Source organism: Vitis riparia, chromosome 8 (genome assembly GCF_004353265.1).
Source record: "Vitis riparia cultivar Riparia Gloire de Montpellier isolate 1030 chromosome 8, EGFV_Vit.rip_1.0, whole genome shotgun sequence".
In the NCBI taxonomy this organism is placed as follows: domain Eukaryota; kingdom Viridiplantae; phylum Streptophyta; class Magnoliopsida; order Vitales; family Vitaceae; genus Vitis; species Vitis riparia.
Genome location: NC_048438.1, coordinates 517,474 through 528,327, shown reverse-complemented (window position 1 = coordinate 528,327; position 10,854 = coordinate 517,474). Strand labels below are relative to the sequence as shown.

Sequence of the window (10,854 nt, the reverse complement as noted above, 5' to 3'; positions counted from 1 at the left end):
TACCAAAAATTAGACAATAAATGGGATAAACTCTCAACATAATATAAAAAAATAAAAATAAATTTATGCATCTTTATAAAGAAATGCAAAAGTATATGATATAATTATAATTTGATATTTTTCCTTAAAAATCTAAAAAAAGAGAATAAATAAAATAAATATTGTTATATAAGATAATATAAATTATAAGTAATATAAAAATGATAAATCACTTAAATTATTGGAGCCTAATCCTTAATTGAATTCAATTTAAAAAAATTAACCAGTTCTAATCCGAGTAGTCGGGTTGGTAGGGCAAACCCGACAAGCCTACCCGTAATCTGTTGGAGAAGCAACTGAAACCCAGTCCTAATCTATTTGGGAAGGACAAGAGGGAATTGTCATCCATACCCTGTCAAAAGACTAAAAAAATTTATGGCAGTCATAATAGGATAACGTGAAAAATGTCCAGCAAAATAGTGTTGGAATAAAAAGAAAGAATACTGGTTTGGCAATGCAAAACTATAGCTGTACAGGGACAACGTAAAACAAAACTCTTCACTGATTTAACTCTGAAAGTCTCTATGTTTTGTCCTGAAAATGTGAATCCTGTACATATAAATTCCCTACAACTGAAGAGCCAAATCAGTAGGCTTACTATCTAACAAGGATCGCTGTTGAGAACTGTGTGAAGGTTGGGGGCTTGGCTCTGCTCGGTGGGCACGCATAGAAGCCCTATCATAGCTCCTTTTGTCAGAAAAGTGCCCTTCAGCAGTTGAACCTCGCTGCATTCCTGCCTGTCCTGAGGAATTCATCTGACTGAGCTGTGATCTCAAGAAGGGCAGATCAAAAATGAACTGAGAAACCAGTGGTTTGGGTTGGTTCAGTCCTGAGACCAGGCCTGCCTGAGCTGAGCTGGTGAATTTGGGTGTTGGTGCAGCTGTTGCTGGATCTTCATTACTTATATACTGCAAGCCCGAGTCATGAAAGGAACCAATGGTGTGACTAGAAGCTGGTGTCTCCTTGGTTTGTAGAGGCCATGAAGGTGGTGCCAAAGTGTTAACTGTCTTCAAAGTAAACTTCTCAAACATATTTGATTGTGAAGGCTCTGAAGATAACACCAATGGCTGCACTTGGTGATCCAACTTGCCTGTGTCCACCAATATTGGTCTCGACTTACTGCCAGTGTTCATCATTCCATCAAATGAGGGATTCAAATCTCCAGCACAAGTGGAAGAATATGAAGCCAACTGAATCTCAGTGCTTTGATTCTGATGAACCATGTTACCTCCAAGAACAGCAGGAAAATTCACCCTGTTGCTGCTGTGGTCTTTCCCCCTACCACCATTACAGGTGATCTTTGCACCACTGTTGGGAGCTACTTCTCCCCCAGTGCCACTATTGGCCATTGTGACATCGCTATCAGCCCTTATTCCTTCATCAGCAACAGTCAAGTGAATTCCACCACTGGAGCTTTTAAGGACATGAGCAGCAGGCCCTTGAATGTGGTACAGGGGATACTCAGATCTTGTAGCGTTTTTTATATCAAGAATACCAGCTGCAGGATTTTCACATTTTGGAGCCTGAAACCAATGATTTGAGCTTGGAGTTGGACGATTGGGTTCATTGGGCCACCATCCCTGTAATTTCTTCTTGGCAACCATTTGGGCTACTGGTCCAAGATCTTTAACAAACATCATCAAGCTTTCAGTGTAACCAATATCACACTGATTCACCTACAAAAATCAGACAATCTGATCAGTAGTTACAGTAGAAATTTCATGGCAACAGTAAGTAAAGAATATAGGTGTAATATTCAATGCAACAAAATCATGAGGTCTTCCAATCATTTCATAAGTCATCCATACACACACATAAAGCAAACAGGAAACCAAATGAGCACTTGCATGAGGCTATTTTTTTGGATACAATCCCAAATCACAAAAGGAGAAATATGACAGGTCAAATTCACCAAACCATCAGTTTTTTCCTAAAAATTAGTCTTGAAAGACCAAAAAAGATTGTGCAGTTGCAGAAATAAACCCACTCCATCAAGGCTAGGAACCATCAAGAGGAAGACAAAGGAGAGGGAATGAGAATGATCTGTAGAATCATTTTCATAGAATATTGTAGTGCCTCACAAGATATCGTTATCAAGAGAACGGTCGAATAAATCTACTAGATGGAATTACAACATGGTAGGCCCAACCAGCAGGCATTCATTCTATGTAAGACCCAACTGAACATTGATGGAAATATGATTTTAGGTTTCATGGTATCAACTTAAGATTTTAAGCTGATTGCCTATGTAATGCAATCATCCTCCAAAAGTTACAAACCAGCCAAGAAGACAGAAAAGCGCCCAATATAATAATAACAAAGTAGTGTTTGTAAGTACTACATCATGACTGAATAGAATTTACTTCTGATGAAGGCAGCAGCCAAACAATTTTCTTTTCCCAGTAAAGTAGATAACTTTATCAGAAAATATAGACACTGCAAGAGAGGATTGGTTTGAAGAGTTAAGAATACTCCAAAATGCATGAAAATGGAAGAATGAAAAGGAGAATATTCATGGTGTTCACAGCCAAAATAGAGATGATAGAAAATCGACAGAGGTCCATTGCCCACTGTACTCCAATGTTGATATCAAGGCATTCAGCACAAGTTTGAAAAAAGATACACTTGCCTTGTCACATAAATTCATCCAAACAATGGGTCATGGTGGTCCATGAAAAACCTGATTTTCAGGCAGTTAGGGGCTTTGAATCATCAGCCTCACTCATCTCCATGCATGATATCAACTCTTACAAGAGTATTGCACATCTAAAAAAACAAACTAAACAGCACCAAGTTCAGACACGTATATGAGTGTTGCTTACATGCAAAAGTGGTTTCGGTTTGCTATAAGTAGTTGAAACAATCAATTCACTCTCATCAAGGAAGGACATCCAGGGTCTATATGTATAACGCTGTTCTGTTTCAGAAAAATTAGATCTTCTACCATCTCCAGAACCTGGTCAGTGGAGAAAGGAAAATGAGTGAGCAATGTCTTGAACTTCAACTTCAGAATAAAATGTGGATGTTACATATGTGGAATCAATTCAAGAAAGTTCGTGGAAGTTCAAAGAAAATGCAAAACAAAGCTCCAATTAGAGCAAGACAAGGTTGTAGGAACACAACTTCAGTTTAACCTTCTGGAAACAAAATTTCATGAATTTCTAGATTTAGAAAGTTATAGATCAGTTTTCACTATTTACCAGAAAGAATTTCAGGATCTCCAGTCTCAAAATGAGTAGCTGTATCAAAGAACCCAGGGTTTACTCGGATGGTTCTCCTGAGACTTGATGAACCACTTGAAGAACGAGTGCCTTTCGATGACCCGTCATAAGCCATACTCCTAGATCTCACATTTGTCATGGGTTTAGGAGGGGAGCTAAAATTTGAACCTCTGGCATCACCCTGGGGCCTTCGACCAGGTCTTCGTCGTGATGCAGAGAATTCCAATTCAAAGTTTCTAGGATCAGTTTTTAGAACATGAAAAACCTTCTTAGAAAGTTCTTGCAGGGCACGAGCCTGTAAAGAAAACATAATTTGATATCTGTTAATAGAGAAAATCTAGATTTTTTCAGTGCTAAAAATCTTACTTCAACCAAGACACCAGGAATTTGTAATATCCTGCTTCCAAATTTAGCAGAGATTTGTCAGTCATACCTGTCTGAAATAAATGGTAGCTGAGGAATTAAAATGCATTGCATTGCTGGATATTAAAAATACATCATGCTGCATAATAATCCAAAAATAATCAGTCAGATAACAATCCAGATATCTCATATCTTAAAAAGACAAGAAAAGATTTTCCTATCTCCAACAGCTGAAATTTAGCATTATGCTCCGGTTTAATTGATCCAGATTGTTTAATTTGCTGGTCATTTTAGTATATTCTATTACACAGTCATCATATATAACTTTGATTAAAAAGCAGAAACTGTCATATAATAATATAAGGGAATATGAGAAATGTAGAAGGCAGTACTTCCAGAAGCTAGGAAATCTAGAACCATCCTCCTGCATGAATGGTTAAATAGACAAAACCAGGATGTTGACCATGGACTGGATTATAAATTACTTTAGTTTTTGCACTGTGGTGTGTACTGTAGACCACACGATATAAGCCCTTCCTTTTGATAAAAGCACCAGAATTTTCCTTAATAACAGACTTTGACACAAGATCACCTAGTTTTTCTGAAATTACCAATTTATGTACAACGAGAAAAGGATATTCAGGATGCTGTTTGCAGATCACTCACATACATGACATCCACATACTTTCAAGAATATAACTATCAAATAGGTTAGTTTTTGCACATCCACCAGTAGAGGTGGTGCTGTGTTCTGAAGGTGAAAGACAAAGTTATAATTAGAACTAAAAACAAGGAGTAAATTTGAGAACAGACCAACCTCAAATTGTTCAAGGTTCTTGTACATTCCTTCATGAAGTTTAGCCCTCATGGTACCAAAATCCATGGGCTCTTTAATAATTTCATAGTAATCCTCGACCTTATTGAAGACAAAATTTCATTCAGTATTGTGGGTGAGAAAGGAATAAAACATATGTGGCATGCAAATGGTGAAATCAATGGCCAAATACAAACCTCTTCAGGGTCAACTGGTTCTGCAAATATTTCATGTGTATCTCTCCTGAAATTAATAAGGAACAATCAAAAATTAAGAAAGAATTCTAATGATAAATTTACCTTACAAATACTTTGTATACATCACATATGTCATCCACTTTTTCACTTACTTTCATACATGACACCGACTCACCTAAAATATGCCAAAAAATACAGCTTAATTCTCACCTTTGTAATGTGTCAAGGATAAGCTCAAGTATATGCTTTTCTGGCAACCATTCTGAAGATGACACAATCGATGATTGACCTGATAAAAGCAGTAAGCCAGTAACTAAGTTACAAATGAAAATGCTTTTTTTTTTTTTATCAGATGTGAAAATGCTTATTTTCATCATTGAAATTTTAAAGTGGCAGATTGAAATGTTAAAGAGGCAGATTTACAATTTGAAACTTTAGTGTAGGAAAAGAAAAGAGGCTAACCATCTTCACGTTTTGGGCTACCTTTGGCCTGAAAAACTGATAGTTGATCTGATACAAGAAAGAAACAGAATTCAGAGTTACATCATGGCATCATTTGACAACTTAAAACAATTAACTTACAATCACATTTACTACGAAGGAAAAGGCTCACCACTATTGATTGGATGATCCTCATCAACTGGACTTTTGCTCCCCTGCACAGGGATTGAAAAGGGATCGTGTAACCAAAACTCACACACAAATAAGGCTTAAAATCACTGACATAGGCCCTTGAGCAAAAACTAAAAATAAGCTCATATTTATCACTCCCTTGCAACAATCATGAATGACTATGGCTCTGTATATGTATATCAATGCATGTACTTCCTATAAACAAACTCTAACTAGATTAGCTCCTCCTGTGTGAATTGTGATCAACAACCACTGTCACAATGCAAACATTTAAACATAATGGTCTCAGCAGAATTCCAAATCTGTCTTAAGAATGACCTCCATCTGAGTCAGGAAGGCCATAATCTTTGTTAACAAAATGTCAATGGCCAATTTCCCTTTTACTGGAATATGTTCATTGTCCTTTTACTCTTGTTGACCATTTAAATTACTATCACTTAGCCTTTTTTTTTCTGATGGTAAACAAAGCAAATATATTAAAAGCGAAAACTATCACTTAGCCATTTTAATTTCTGACTAAATCAATTTTTGGCACCAATGCATTAGCTATCAGGCCATTCTAAAATAATATGAACCACATGAATAACAAGGCAAACCTGAACATTTTTGGTGGGATGCATATCAAGACAATTTGAAAGCAAAAATAAGGTAATTCATACTAGCATCTTATGCTTTGGTGAGAATCCCTCCAAGGACCCTAGGAGGGGTATACTGGCCTTATTGATCACACAATGATATGGCCATCCAAATGATATTCCACAAAATGTGCTTCGCCTAGGGAAGTCCAGTTTGTCAGGAATCACATGAAAGCACTGGGAAAACAGTCAGGATGATCCTCAAAACAATAAGCTTCACCAGCCAGTCTCAAAACTTGGTTACTTGGAGGTTGTCATTTATTTGATATTTTATAATTCCTCTTAGGTTCCTATTCTTATACTTGATTGTTTGTGCACTCTCATGGATTTTGCCCTTCTCGGTCAAAATCCAATTATTAGAGCAAGTAGTAGCTTTAAAACATAAACTCTGGAAAAGAGATCAGATATTCTGGATGATCCTTATGTTAGTGGTAATGCCTCTCTAGTTCAGGTGACTAGTACAACAATTTCCAAGTCTAATGGAAATGAATCCAATAACTGCAACTCCTAAAAGTAAAAAAAAATAAAAAATTGACATGCTTCTTCAGTCTAACTTGAACACTTAATGTCAGCATCTCATAGAAGCTGAAATAAGATGACTAACAATGGAATAGAACAAAAATAAAAACAAAATATCTAACAAACAGTTATCTTTAAAATCAAAACTAGACAAAAGCAGTGACTATCAGTATACAACAAAACAATTTTCATATGCTGAATGAGAACCAGAGCACATTTCCGAATTAGCCCTTGCTGATATCATAAAAAATATGAACAAGCTCCCCAGAAGAGCATAACTCGGCATAACTATTCCAAATTATAATATATGCACCTTGACTAATTATGATTTGCATAATCAACAAAAATTTCTAACGCCCATAACATTAAAACGCAGAAAATCCCATCTTAAAACCGTACTCCCAAAATCCCCATTAAGTTACAAATCATAAACAAAACAACAAATCCATCCTAACAACAGACTGATCCAAACAAACCAAATTGAAATTTTTTATGACAATAATAACTACTATATTTATTAAGGGGAAAAAAAAACAAACAAACCAACAACAACCACAAATCTGTTTAGCTATTGCAGTAACAGAAAAAACTGCCACTGAGTTGATTTTAGCAACACCCACAATTTCCAGTATCATAAGGTATAAGTGAGCTTTTCCAAAATGCTTAATCAACTGAAATCTCAAATGCCACATCATCAAAATACAGAGAAACCCATCTTAAAATCCTTAACCCCGAGGGACATTAAGAGAAAATAAATATCAGTAATACAGTAAACTCATCTATGCCAAACAGAGACAGATCTAAATAAACTAAACCCAAAAGTTTCATTATAATAACAACTATTATTATTTGTTAAAAAACAAACAACAAACAAACCATAAGTAAAACTGTAACAGTAGAAATTGCCACGTCATAAAAAAAATTATCAACATTCCCAAATCAAACCAAAAAAAAAGAGTAAATCAACAGAGATTATAGTGAACAATAGCATTCGCAAAAACCAGAGTCACTTTGACTGTTTGAATCATCTGAAATCTCCCATAACCGCATCATCCAAACACGGAGAAACGCATCCTAAAACCCTTAACCCAAAAACCCCCATTAAGGCAACAACTAGGAACAATACAATACAGTCATCTCTGATCTAAAAAAAATAAACCCAAAAATTGATGATAACAGTCATTTTTATTTAGTAAAAAAACCAAAAGAAAAATATATACAGAGAAGAAAAAGGAAATCGTACCTGGTTAGCTGTAGTGGTAACAGAAGAAACTGCCACATCTTGAACAGGCCTGAGTTTTCTCTTCTTCCGGGCCCTTGTCCTAGAAGGTGGTCCCAACCCATTGTGCTCCATTGGCATTACCTGTATAGAAGTTTGGGAAACATTAACACCACCATCCTTCTCTTTGTGGGCCTTCCATGCATCCAAAGCAGAGATTCTTGGGCTCCTCCTGTGCCCATCTTTCCACATTGACATTTGGGTTTTTCTACACACATTTTTGCAAACCAACAAAACTCCACATTGGTACATGCGTGTTTCATCAAAAAAAAAAACAAAATAAACTTCAAGTCATATCTCTACATATACAAATGTGAAGGATAAATCCAAACCCAAAAACCCAAAACGAAAACCCACCTGGACATTCATTCAGATAGCTCTCTCAACAATGCCAATGGAACATAGATGTGAAAAGGGGCTGATGGGACAGTGTTTTAAGTAGCGTTTGAAAGCACAGCTCAGAGTGGGTTTGGGTTTCTGAATTTGGAGGATTTGGAAATGGCATTCATGGAAAATTCATCAAACCCTCCAGTTATTATACGGATTTCTACATATCTGAAAGAATCAGCAACAACTGGAGTGGAGATTGTGCCCAAAATTCTACAGAATGCCATTCGTAAAACCCCATTACTGTGATGATAATGATATTAATATCAAGGCGCAAGGGTTTAAGAAGGTTCAGGTGTGGGGATAAAGCGGATAAAGAAAAAGAGAGCAAGAAATGATTCGCTGCAACATCGATTCAATCACGCGCTCTCTAGGCGCGTGTCACCTCCTGCAATTTTTATTTTTATTTTTTTCTCCTTAAAGGAAAAAATTATTCTTTTTTATTCCATTAATTTTTATAAAATCAAGATTACTTGAGAAAAATATAAAAAAAAATAGCTTGATGATGAAATAAAGTTAAGGGTCGGGAAAAACATAACTTTTTTGTTGTTTAAATAGAAAATAAAGGCATGAAACAGTTTTGAAAAATAATTTTTTAGAATAGTTTTTAAAAAAATGTTCTTCGATATTTTGTAGAAAAAATATCTGTTTGAAAACCTGAAATATTTTAAATGTTTTTAATTATATTTTAAAAATAATTTTTACATTTAATGTTTTATTTTTAATCATTCTATATATTTGTATAATTATTTTCTAAAATAACTTTTAAAAAATAAGTAAAAATAATAATAATAATAATAATTGAAATATGTTATGCGAAAGCATCTTATTTTCAGTTGTTTAAGAATATAAAATATAAAACAACTTCTAATTATTAAATTTTTTTTCTTGTTTTTTCGTGAAAAACAAAAAAAAAACTGTTAAACAGACTTTCAATTCTAATTTAAAAAACAAGTAAGACAAACTTAAAAAAAATAAATAAATAAATAAATTTGAAAGACAAGTGGTTTTTATAATACTTCATGTAATTTAAGTTATTTTTATACCACATTTTGAGTAAATTAAAAATATTAAAAAAATTGAATTTTTTTTTTGCATTATATATAAGTGCATATTATTTTTATGGAAGAGGATGTGAGAAAATTGTTTTTATTTTTAAATAGAATTTTATTTATAAAAACAATTGAGAATGATTTTAAAAATCTGTTTTGGAAAATATTTTTTAATATATCCTAATGATTTTTCTTTGATGTGACTAAGTACAAACTTATTGAATTAGCCAATTAGGTGATAATTATTATTTATTTTATTATTTAAAAAGTTATTATGTTTTTACATATTAATATATAATAATATTTAATATTCATGGATGATGGAAAGAAAATAGTTCATACCCATCATTAATTATTTAAATTATTGAAAAATAAAGTGCAAGTACATTTTCTTTTTGTATTTTTAAAATAAAAAAATAATAGTAATTTCATATAAAAACTTTTAGGGGTATTTGCCTATTTGGTACGTGAAAATAAGGAGTGAGAATAGATATCTCATTCTTTTTCTCATTCATTCCCATGTTTAGATAAATTTTATAAAAGTAAGAATTTAATAAAAAATAATTTTCGTAAAAATTAAATCTCACTTATAAGTGGGATTTTCTCAGTAAATAATAAAATGTTAAGAAAATTTATAATCTTATTTTTTGTTTCATAATGAAATATATGAAAAAAATTAAATATAATTAAAATTTTATATATTTTTTAATTATTTAATATTTGCATAGAAAAAGAGAAATTATATATATGTATATTATTTTGGTCCTTTCTTTTTTACTTTTTCTCTTCATTTTATTTCCCTTATATTTATATTTAAGTTACATTTGGTTTTCGGAAAGTATTAAAGAGAAAAAAAATTAAGGAAAATAATATATATATATATATATATATATATATATATATATTCCTCCTTTCTTTTTTACTTTTTCTCTTCATTTTCTTTCCCTTACATTTATATTTATAAGATTAAAATTTGAATAAAGAGAAAGAGAAGATAGTAAAAAAAATAACATTTAAGTTGAAATAAAAATAAATTTTGTATTGTTTGATAACATGAAAACACAAGCCCTCAAAATAATTAATTTTGTTGTCAATCAAATCACAGTGATAAAAATGAAATTATGTTTTTTACAACAAATTGAGGTAATGAAAAATTAACAATGAAATGGTGAATATGTTGTTAAAAAGTATGATATACATATTGAACTTAAATCCTATAATAAGTTTTTAGGAAAATTACTTGTTTAATATGGTATCAAAACTTGATTTGACGAAAGCTTTCGTGTTCACTTCTCTACAAATTGCATTTCCCTTATTTATATTTATTGAATTTTGTTTGTCTCTATCTATTCGATGTGAATCCAAATTTTATTTATTTCTTACCATCGTAAATATGAACAAGTACATAGGGGAATAATAACCATAAATACAAAGCATTGTCAAAACAATCAAGAATACAACAAATATTTCACGACAAACCATATAAAATTAAAATTATTTAACACTCTCCTTAATTATGGATTTAATGTTAAGATTTTTGCAATTTATTAAATATAATTCCAAAAAAAAATGTTTCCTTTATTTTTTATTTTTGACATTCTTCCAAACTAATTATAAAAAAATGAAGTAGGGTTTAGATTATAAGTAGAAAATATCATAGTATTTCAATGGAAAATATAATGATCTAACTTCTCTCTTACATTGTATAATTTTTA

At 32.5% G+C, this 10,854-nt stretch overlaps 1 protein-coding gene across 1 annotated transcript; it reads right to left on the bottom strand.

Moving 5' to 3' along the window:
* Window positions 1-432: 432 nt before the first annotated feature.
* Window positions 433-8,361, bottom strand: LOC117919567. The gene is made up of 11 exons (XM_034836746.1): window positions 8,058-8,361; window positions 7,665-7,908; window positions 5,248-5,290; window positions 5,097-5,144; window positions 4,845-4,923; window positions 4,635-4,680; window positions 4,441-4,539; window positions 3,694-3,762; window positions 3,240-3,555; window positions 2,862-2,995; window positions 433-1,715 (listed from the first exon to the last, which is right to left on the bottom strand). Exons 1-11 carry the CDS (start codon window positions 8,063-8,065, stop codon window positions 606-608), a joined length of 2,196 nt encoding a protein of 731 aa, XP_034692637.1. The 5' UTR covers window positions 8,066-8,361; the 3' UTR covers window positions 433-605.
* Between the last annotated feature and the right edge of the window lie 2,493 nt (window positions 8,362-10,854).

Excerpts from the sequence above, each read along its gene's own strand:
- LOC117919567 (XM_034836746.1), bottom strand. Across the intron at positions 2,996-3,239 it reads AGATCCTGAAATTCTTTCTG|GTTCTGGAGATGGTAGAAGA; the intron begins GTAAATAGTGAA and ends TCCACTGACCAG. Across the intron at positions 1,716-2,861 it reads AACCGAAACCACTTTTGCAT|GTGAATCAGTGTGATATTGG; the intron begins GTAAGCAACACT and ends TGATTTTTGTAG.